The sequence below is a fragment of the Dendrobium catenatum genome, unplaced genomic scaffold (genome assembly GCF_001605985.2).
Source record: "Dendrobium catenatum unplaced genomic scaffold, ASM160598v2 fragScaff_scaffold_950, whole genome shotgun sequence".
Taxonomy (NCBI): domain Eukaryota; kingdom Viridiplantae; phylum Streptophyta; class Magnoliopsida; order Asparagales; family Orchidaceae; genus Dendrobium; species Dendrobium catenatum.
In genome coordinates, this window is record NW_021319412.1 from 436,034 (window position 1) to 447,143 (window position 11,110).

Sequence of the window (11,110 nt, forward strand, 5' to 3'; positions counted from 1 at the left end):
CCCTAAATCTAGTAATCGCATCGACGGCCACGATCAAAGGAGATCTGTGATTCGGCCAAGATCGCGCTGATCAGAGGATTTCTGCGATTCGAGCAGGCAGCGAGCAGATACGAGAGCTGTTTATGGTATTTTCAGAAGCTGGAGCGCGACGACGAAAAGAGGCGGGCTTCCTCTTGCGGCAACGGACTTAGTTTACTCAGAACGAAGCTTTCAGCTTCGGGACTCTCTCCCGCTCCTTCTCTCTCTCTCGCTCTCGACCAGTTCTCTTAGGCTCAGCTCTCCCTCTCGTCTCCTTCTTCTTCTCCATTCGCACAAACCTCCCCTCTTCTCCCTCCCTCGTTTTCTCTGTCCCGAACCGGCGCCGGGAAACAGCCAAGGCCGAAGCCTTGCTCTTGTCTGAACTCGAGCCCCTTTGCTCTGTCCGACAGCAGCTCCACCGAGCTCACGCCCCTGAACCGAGCCTCCCTCCCTCTGTCTCTCCTCTGTTCAGATCGGAACCAGGGAGCCTCCCGCTCTCATCCGACCCCAGCCAGGACCAAGCCGATAGCAGCTCCCCCGATCCCCCTCCTTGAAACCCGTTCGGCCTCCAGGACTGAACCCGACGAGCTCGTCCATCTCCGACCGAGTCCACGCCACCTCGACCGGCCACCGTACCTCTCTCTTTCGCACGAGCTAGCCGAGTTCGACGACTCGACGCCGACCTCCTCTGTGCGATCCGAACCCAACACCTGGACCGACCTCCCTCCTTCCTCTCTACAGGTGAGTTCAATCTCCCTCTCTTTCTCCTCCTTTTTCTTCTTCTCCTTCTTCTTCTTCTTCTTTCTCTCCTTCTTCCTCCTCTCTACTTCCTTCTCCTTCTTCTTTTGAATCTCTTTCTTCCTCTTCCTTAGCTTTATTTGTACCTCATTCCTATCTAAGATGTGGTGGCTGATTTGGTTGGTAGAGAATCATATTAGTGCAACAATACAGTTTTATGGTGTATACTTTTACTATGGAATACATTCATTCATTGTGCTAAGTTCTATAATGGCTTGTGATGAACTAATGATAGTAGCTGATTTTAGCAAGATGCGTTAGTTTATAGTTCTCCTAAATGGACTGATTTATCTTGTCTTAGAATGGATAATTGATATCTTAGATTTACTCTTACTCCTTGTCATGTGATTTTTGAGTTTTAGGTGTAAAACATGTAAATCCATAAGAACTTTGTATTTTCCTTACTAAAGCATGCATGTTAGGTGTTTGTGTGAATGCCTTTAAGAAAGTTTTTTGTGAGATTTGGTTGGAGACTCATGAAGCATATGGAGCCATTAAACTAAATGTTGGGTGACCATATTTAGATACAAGAGTTTGGCATGTTTCTCATGAGCTCGGACATATTTATGTTTGTGGGATTCATCCTAAAATCTTCTTATTGTAATGCTTAATGCCCCTTTTGATTATAGATGCTTATAATGAGTTTTAATGAGTTTCAAATAACCTTTTTATTACGCATCTAAAGCTTTCATGAGGGTATGTGATTGTGGAAGTGTTAGCTTCCATAGTGATTTCATAAGTCTTTCTTGTAGTTGATGCTTTGCTTACGGTAAATCTTGGTGACCTTTGAGCATATTCTTTGGCGATGTTTCCAACCAAGTGTATGTTTAGAGAATGTCGATGCTTTGGTTTAAAATGAAACTTGCTCTTATTTGTGTATGAAGCATATTCTGATTTTCTCTCCAAATGTGTTCTTCATGAAGTTTGCTCTTCACCCCCTTTCTTTCTATGTGGAAATATCATGCGTAGTGAACAAGATCTTCTCTTTCTTTTTTTCTTTTTTTTTTTTTAAGAGATAGACGTATGATTTAAAATAGAAATCCTTTTTTTTATGACAAGTGTTTAAAATAAATCAGTGATTTTGTTAGAGGAGCATTTGAAAACTCTTATTTTATTGCAAGTTGGAATTACCATTAGGTGATGGTCAAATGCTAAAATTTAAAAGGATGAATTGAGGGTGGATGTTAATCATCACTGTATATGAATGCTTTGGTAGAGCCTTGTCTCTCATGGGAATGACACAACAGTTTGAAAGTAGTTTAAAATCTCTTAACATGCTTGAACTTGATTTTGTGCAGGACTAAGATCTATCCTTCTCATGCTAGTGTACTCAAACTTCCAACCTTTTTATTATAATAGTGTGTTGCTAGACATGGAGGTCTCCCACCTCAAGTTTGATCACATGTTTCTTGCCTTGCATGATTCTCTTTTAGAACTTTTCAAAGATGAGAAGTTTGCACATTTAAGATTTTATTTATGATGAATAATGATAGACCTTAAGCAATTTCTTCATAATGTTTTCTCGAATAGGGCGTAGGTTTGAGAGTTTCATGAGAATATATGATTGCAAAGTATCAATTTTTATTTCGACTTGTTTCAAGTAATTTCATGAAACACATATGGTTGACGATGATGTTTTATATATTTATGTTGGAGGCTAGTTTATGTCATTTTCTTCCGTTAGCATTTAAAGTAGCATGCATTTGTGGATTTCAATGTTTTCTGTCGGATTTGTGTTGGAGAGGCCGAATAGTGTTTTCCTTTTCTTTGCTTATGACGCTTTGTCAAAAGAATGGAAGTGAGTCGGAATGTTTTATGAAATGTGTTGCATTGAAAGATTTTATGAATGGGTCTATCGTTGGAGGCTTTGTGAGTCGTTTCGTGTTGCAAAGATTCGTGATAGATTTTATGAATGTGTTACAACGAAGGCTTTTTGTGAATTATTTTGGTAATGAGTTTTTTTTTTATTTTGACTTGTGCATGTTCTCTTGATGGAAGGCTCTATAATGCCTATTCATTAAGAAAACCTCTACAAGTCTACCCCACTCCAAATGAAAGGGGGCATTTGATTATGAGTTTGTGGGTAGAATTTTGTGTCAAAGGATGAGGTTTTGGTAGAAGATTTCGTAGAAATTTGGTAGAGTTCTTGGTGTTAAAACAAAATGAAGAGATCAGTGATTTTTTTTAGTAGATGGCTTCTTTTGGGAAGTTTTGTATACTAGTGCCAAAGCCTAGTGTAGTTGAGTGATCAATCCCCGAGGTGAAAACTCTCATTATTAAATTGTGGATTGTTGGTTAATAGCTTTTCGTATTGCTACTATTTTTACTTATCTACTAGGTTTGGTTAATCTACGTGCTCCTTCGCCTAAGCAAGTGAAAAACTAAGGTTCTTGATTGACATTCCTTGTTATTGCAATAAGCTATTAATTGAGATTATATTGTCAATTGTTCTTAAACTTCTTATCAAGCTCCTTTCGCATGATGTTTCACATCAGGCTTTCTCCCACGTTGACAGCCACCTTCAATCTAGCCTCCATGACCACCACAATTCCAGGCAGTGAGAGTTATCTGATCAAAAACCAATGGAGAGGGAAACATTAACTTGATGAGCTAAAGAATACAAGAAAGAATAATTGTAAGATTGAGATCCATAGATATTGTCATAAGTGAGATTACACATGTTGAAGAGATGAATAAAGATTGGAGAGAAATTTAATGACCAAGAACGCATATTCTATTGTTGTTAGACCTTTGAATCAATACTAAAAAGGTATGCTATTTAGTAACTCATCTTGCTTACCCCACATTGAGATAAAGTCGAATAAGGCAAGAATGAATTCAGTTCACTGAAAAAAGCCATGCATTAAGCAACAAGCGTGGGTTGGTGAGAGAACCAAATCCTTGTAGAAGTATTTGCAAGGATGAATGATAACAAATGTAAGGTTGCAGGTAAACCCAAGGCAACTGGCAAGTGCGCACAAATGCATAAGAAGTGGGAGTAGCACAGAGTAAGCATGCTAGCGCGAGAGCAGGACAGTCGTGTGAGCGCGTGGGAGGCATAGTGAGAAAATGGCAAAGTGGAGCGATTGAGCATATGAGAAAGCAAGAGGCCAAAGCAAGATGATGTGGTGATCATGTGCAATACGAAATGTAAGTGATGCGAGCATGAATGGGTGAAGCATAAGGTTAGGTCGGCCTAGCAAATGAAGCCAAATTGAGATTAGTCATAAGGAGGCTAGGGTTTTCCTATTTAAGATATAAAGTCGGAATAAAGAATGTGATATGTGTTTATTTATTAGGAGGATTATTAGGAGGACCTCCTATTTATAATCGGGAAAATATATATATAATGCCCTAAAGGACCACCAAATAAACTTAGACTACTAGCCATAATAAAAATAATTTCTTTAGATAAAAGATTCCGTTAACACAAACTCATTGGGTCATCTACCAAACCAAAGGTATTGAAAGGGTCCTTCTCCATAGTCAAAAGACCCTTCTCCATACAAAATCCCCAATCCTCTAGGGCCTCCCTATTAAAATTGAAGAAATTCACTAACCTCTGTGTACCCGTCTGGATTTGGTTCATCTCATCTTATATCCACTTCTTGCATGGACCTCACCCTAATCTTTATTTTTACTTTCCATCAAGGACAAGTGTATGTAGGTCATCAAGCAGGGAGGGTGCGTTGCGGCGGAGATCACAAAATGAGAAGATGCATGAGACTAGGGCTGATGAGGGCATCAGATTTCGATCCCCAATCCTCTAGGGCCTCCCTATTAAAATTGAAGAAATTCACTAACCTCTGTGTACCCGTCTGGATTTGGTTCATCTCATCTTATATCCACTTCTTGCATGGACCTCACCCTAATCTTTATTTTTACTTTCCATCAAGGACAAGTGTATGTAGGTCATCAAGCATGCATGGATCGCCAACCAACTCTGTAGAGGGAGGGTGCGATGCGGCGGAGATCACAAAATGAGAAGATGCATGAGACTGGGGCCCTAACATGCGTAATCACTGACAAGAGCATCATATCACATTCATCTCAAACGTCAAGGTGATTGAAGGAATTCCTTCCTTTTGGCGTTACATCAGTGAATGCTCATTAAGCACCTCCTCTATCCTGACATAGAATCTGGTAGGACACTTTTCTGCAAACTATAGAAATGAGGTCTTGCTGGTAATTTTCAAAATCTTCGTGCACTACATACATATAAATGATTAAAAAAAAAGGTTATAAACAGGGCTCCATCATCTGTGTTATAATCTTCCAAGTAGAACTCGTATAACCATCTTAACAAAGCTTGCAATATTTGAACTTAAAATCAGCATGTGAGGTTCCCACAAATGCGATTGATGAAAAATTATTCAGCGTTGTAGATTTTAGGGAAACAAACATGATATATGTGCTTTGCATGAGGAATGTCTCATTTTTTTCACTACATAGTAACTAGGAATCTGGCAAATCTAATCTTCTGAGCTGAATTTTAGAAAAGGATGAAAATTTTTATGATGATTTATAATGAAACTACAACCATTTCTATAGTAGCTAAGCAGTTGAGAAGAACGGACCTGTGCATGGAGAGTTGAGGGATACCACAATCTACAGTTCTGATTCCAACTCCGGATGCAAGTATAGGACCAATGGTAGATCCACACCCCATATCATTTCTTACAACAAATTCCTAGACAAAGTCAGCGTATTAGGGTCTTATCCCTCATACAAAATGTAAAAAGAAGGTTTGTGTTTCTTATATTTTAGAAAGAACCCTACAGGAATCACAATCTGACAGTTATCAATATGTGTGATAGCAATGCAAGTACGTTGAAATGTAATGCAGACTCCATCTCAATATGATAGTTCTTTATTTTTAGGATTAAAATCTATCCCATATAAATTATAAAGGGACATAGGCTAGTCACAAAATTTTAAAATGTGTTATTAAGGAGGCAAAACATTGACTGAAGAACCAAATGGAAATGCAGGTCTTATGTATTTTCGATAAATGAGTAACAATGTGAGAAGTAGGGATCAAACCCATGGCCACATGGTTGGAAGCTAGGGTATGACCACTAGGTCAAAGCCCAGTTCACCTTAGTAGAAAAGTTACCAACATAGATATGCAAATAATAGGTTTTTTCCTCTTTTACAAACATTTTTGTAAAGACCCGAACCGATGATCGCCTGTTATGTTATCTAGTGTCAAAGGGAGGGATCTGCTCCACCTATTTTGTCGCTTTTAGTCAAGCAAGACGAAGGGAATTGTATCAACCCTGTCGTTTAGAGTTATGAAGAAGACAAAGGGTTTCATCTCCTTATAATTTTTGAGAGATGGAAGATAGAGAGATCAAGAGAGAGGGCGATCAGGAGAGGGATTGAAAAAGAAACTAGAGCCAAGTCACTAAGCATAGAATGCAGGCGAGCAAGAGTGTGTGATCAAACTCGACAAATGTGACAAGGATCAAGAGAAGCACCTGCTATTAAGCAACTTGCATGAGATAGAGGGGTGCGGTGAAGATGTGTGTGAGAGGTCGAGCGGCTTGAACTACTTACAACCAGTGGCAATGAGATGAGAGAACATAAGCCCAGGCAATGAGCACTAGCGAAGAGCACGTCCGACGACTAGGGCTCAACTATTTTAATTGGGGAAGGCAGAGTTCTTTTTAGATTTTCTTTATATTATGTAATTATTGAAAATAATAACTTAGAGGATGAAATTTTATTTTTATCTAAAATTTTAAATTTAGATCTCATAATTAAGAAAATTTATTTGAGAATAATTATTAGATTATGATTCACTTTTTATTTAAAATGATTAGTGAAGAGGAAGAGAGAGAGAGAGAGAGAGAGGGGGGGGGCACAAAGTTATACAAATTACAGTTAAAAGACAAATTTTATAAATAGATTTAAAGACTAGAAAATTTCAAGTTAATGAAATCTGGTATGGAAAAAAAAAGAGTTAGTTAGTTAGGAGAAATTTATTAAATAATTACAACAACAACAACATCAAGCCTTTATCCCACTACGTGGGGTCGGCTACATGAATCCTTTTTCTCCTGGTGTAAAAAATAAGAGTTAAGTAGAAATTATTTAAATTCGAGATGAGCATATATTATGGCAATGACGTTGATTCTTCTAAATATGAAGCATCATTTATTATTGATAATGACTCAAATTGTTATTACACATTAGTTGTGATTTATCTCTATTATAGACAATTGTGCATATTGAATTAAATGACATAAATTTTCTATTATATTACAGTCATTTAGCACAAGTTATATAATGCTCCTAATATAACTATATGAAACGATATGAAAAAATACAAACAAAATGCTTATATAGAATATATGTATGTGAATGTTGACTAATCGAGTACACCCCCTTATGACACTGACTGGGGACCCAATGTACACACACGTGTGAAATGAAAATGGAAATGAAAATTAAAAAAAAAAAAATGGAAGTACCTTAATTGGTACTATTTAGATGATGTCTCATGTGATGGTTATATTAGTTATAGAGAATGATAAACAAAGAGATGTGTGAATATGCTAACATTTATGGTAATTCTCAAAATTTTAAATAGAATTATTTTAATTCATGTTTAAAACAAGCATCACATTGTTCAAAATATCACAGTGTTGTTGCAACTTAGAAGCATGTTATACTCACTGAGTGGTGTTACTCACCCTACTATTGGAAATATATACAAGTATAATCTGAAGAATTTAAATGGGTGTAAGATGAGAGTATGTATATTGTGGGTGTGATACTTCGAGATAAAGGTATTTTTTTGAAACAGTTATATAATTTTACTTATTTATGGTCTTAGTGACTTTTTCAGTATGTTAGAAATAGTTTATTGTTAGAACTTTAGAGAGGAAAATTTTAAATAATTGTCCCAGAGTCTATTCCTGCCTCATTAATTCAAGCCCCCGAGCTGAGTCGTGACAAAATAACTTCTTTAGCAAGCAAGCCATGCAATAAATGCAAGTTCACAATGTAGGTCAAATAGAAGGACATACATTCATCATTACCTATAAAATTAAAAGAGAGTTTGTGTAATATTCTCATATACGCTTTATAAAGAACAATGAGAACATATAAAGTGAAAGTGATCAGAGTACAATCACTGCGCAATCACTGCGTCACGGGAAACTTTAACTAGAACATAATTACACGCTCATTACATATAAAATGACTAGATGAAAAAAAATTGCCACAATGGAAACTATCAAAATGAAAAGGTTTAGTCACAAGTTCGAAATTTTAGCGATGAACATAGTTAAGTTCCTCATTTAATGTACTTTCTACTTGGTAAGGTAAAATGCATTACAATGAATGGGATGAACATGAAAATCAAGTTGAAGTAAACAAAGTATCATAATTTAATGAGCAATACCTGAACTGGAATTTTATAAATTTCAGCCACTTCCTTGAAAAGAAAAGCAGTCACAGAACTTGTAGCATAGCGCTGATTAGCATTATGTTTGATAACTAGCCCTTTCTGTAGTTCTGGCCTGTGGTGCTCCTCATACTTGTCTAGGAAATTTGGGTGCACTCCATGAGCCATGTCTGCAGAGACTGAGAAAAGCAAAGGGTATTTATAAAGTGTACTGACAATGAAGACTTAATTGAATAAGCACCAAATATGAAAAGTTATAACGAATGCACTTCCAGCCACAAATTTTTTTCATCAATAGCCTTAGGTGAAAATATATCTGGAAATGACAAAATAAACAGCTACTAGAAAACATCTACAAGAATCCTTATCTTATTATTCACGGCAGTAAGGTACTCCATATTAAAATAACTCTTTGTTGAAAACAGTTTTAAGGAAGGAAGACAATTGAGAGTATCAGTAGGCAAGAGACCCTGGCTGTCAATTATAAAATGCATTGATTAATATGATTTATAAGAATAATACTTATTGAATTGTTACAATTTTCCTAGTAATAATAGTTAAAGAATAAATGCAATATTGATTTGATATGGTTGCAAAATCATTGGTTAGGGTATAAACCCAGATATTTAACCATTTAGGATTGTCAACAAGTTCGAGATTTATGTAGGGAGGATTAAAATTTTTAAAAATAAAAAAGGCATGTTCCATGATAATTGAGCGGATGGAATGGATTTAAAGAGTCTAGGCAGGAAATAGAAAGATGTTCATTTTTTATTTTTGCAACATAATGAGACAGTTGGCTCATTAAAAAACAGTGCGTCAACATAAATCCGACTTTGCAGACATAAGATTCTATCTTCTTTGGGTAGATTGTAGTTAGTCAGATTTCTCCTGAGTGTAGTGTTGGAGTTTAATTAGATCTGAGTTCTTACTAGGGGTGTAAACGAGTCGAGTAGAGCTCGAGCCAGGGGCTGTTCGACTCGACTCGCAAGTCAAATACCGACCTCGAACTCAAGCTCAACTCACGACACAGAAACGAGCTCGTCGAGCCGCTCAATTTCAGTTTTCCTCCCTCCATTCTCATTGTAAAACAACCAATACATATCTCATTATAAAACAGGCCACTAACGATAAACATGTTTACTCTTAATGTATATATTTTGTTTGCAGTCCAACAAGTTTTATGGTGCAATTTCTCCAGTATAATCGCTACTACACTGCACATCAACTCACTAGAAATTACCCTTAAGCAAAAGCTATTGCTAAACCTATAAAAGTGTGGTTACTAGTCAAGAATTTATCACATTTTAATGTCTAACTAAAACGGTGAATTTGATTTCATCATAACCATGAAGAAATCAAACCCTATGTTGGACTAAACCACAATATACATCCAAGGTTAAAAATTGCGCAGTTGGATATAGACTATTGAGGTGTTTTTTATTTATGAGGCAAGGCGTAAGCTTCCAGGCGTTTTGAGGCGTAAGCCTTAAAATTAAAAAATTGTATAAAGTGAAAATAAATGTTAAAAATATTTTTTTATATAATACCCAAATAATATGTTAAAGGATGACATGTTAATTTTTTATTGAAATACATATGAAAAAAAATTGCACAAGACATAAAGTGGTAAGTGATAAATTACATGAAATAAAATTGAAATTTAAATATTACATGAACAAAACAATATTAAATATAGGAATTGTATAAAAGCATCATATACAATCAAGTTCAACTCTAAATTCCTTCTTTCTCAATTCACTACTCTTCCACATTTAATTCCTAAATAAAACTAAAATAGTTGACAACAACTAAGAAATCATCTGCACTTTCATCAATAAAGGTATTTGAGTCGTCATACCAAATTAGTCTCTTTTTTGCCTCATCCTGTGGAGTCCAATGCCTCTCACTCTGCTTTTTCATTTATTTTAGTCATATTCCTTAGGGGTGTCAATATTTAGCTTGACCCGAAACCCGACCACAAAAATCCTAGGTTCCGATCAACCTGTTTGTCAGACCGGTCGAGTTCGGGTTTCATTTTTTGAACCGTTTACAAAACTAAGTCGAGTTTGAGCTAACCCGAAAACTCAAAATCAAATTGGGTTGAACTGTTTACAAAACCCTATTGTGTCTACCAGCTGTTCACGAGCCTAGTAGCATATTGTGTCCACCCACACAACGCGTCTCAAGTCAGCATAGGTACGACAAAACCGAAGTGCGAGCCTAACCGCGTCTGCCAGTTGCTCACAAGCCTAATGCGCCGCTCACACAGCGCAGTGCACCCCTCTAAACTCAGCACCAGCACAACAGCACAAGCCTTCCGCGTTCTCCAGCTACCAAAAGTTTACACCAAACCTCGCCCGCACCCCGCTCATGCGCAAGCTTGCTCCCATGCAGCACCCAACACCGCACGCACACACGCGTAGACCCCGGGTTCAGGGGTTGTGTTGAGTCAACTTGGTAACCCGTGAGAGTCAGGTCCAGGTTGGAATTCTTGACCCGTTTGTAAAACCGGGTCGGGTTATGGTCAACCCATTTGAACCCCTGGGTCAATTTGGGTTGGACCCGTACCCAACCTGTTGACCCGTTTTGCACCCCTAATATTCCTCTTTCATAATTATTTTTCATCAACATAAAGATGAGATTAACATTCCAAAAATTTTAGAGGAGGTGGTGGTGGTGGTGTACTACTTTCAAGTGATCCTCGACAGTAGCTATGATGGTGGTGATTGTGGAAAGGCAATGGGTTGGAGGTCGAGGCAGTCGAGTGGAAGTTGTTACGGCTCGAGGAGGGTGCATGAAGAGTTAATTTGTTTGGGGATGCAGTTTAGGATTCAGGTAAATCTTAATATATATATATATATATATATATATATATAT

At 37.3% G+C, this 11,110-nt stretch overlaps 1 protein-coding gene across 3 annotated transcripts in view; it reads right to left on the reverse strand.

The window, feature by feature from the left end:
* Positions 1–11,110, reverse strand: part of LOC110092927 (probable aspartyl aminopeptidase) — a gene marked incomplete in the record, with an annotated part of 30,114 nt that overhangs the window by 5,339 nt on the left and 13,665 nt on the right. For all 3 annotated transcript variants that reach the window (XM_020817628.2, XM_028697512.1, XM_028697513.1), the window contains 2 exon segments: positions 5,394–5,506; positions 8,228–8,409. In XM_020817628.2, the coding sequence (XP_020673287.1) occupies positions 5,394–5,506; positions 8,228–8,409 (295 nt within the window).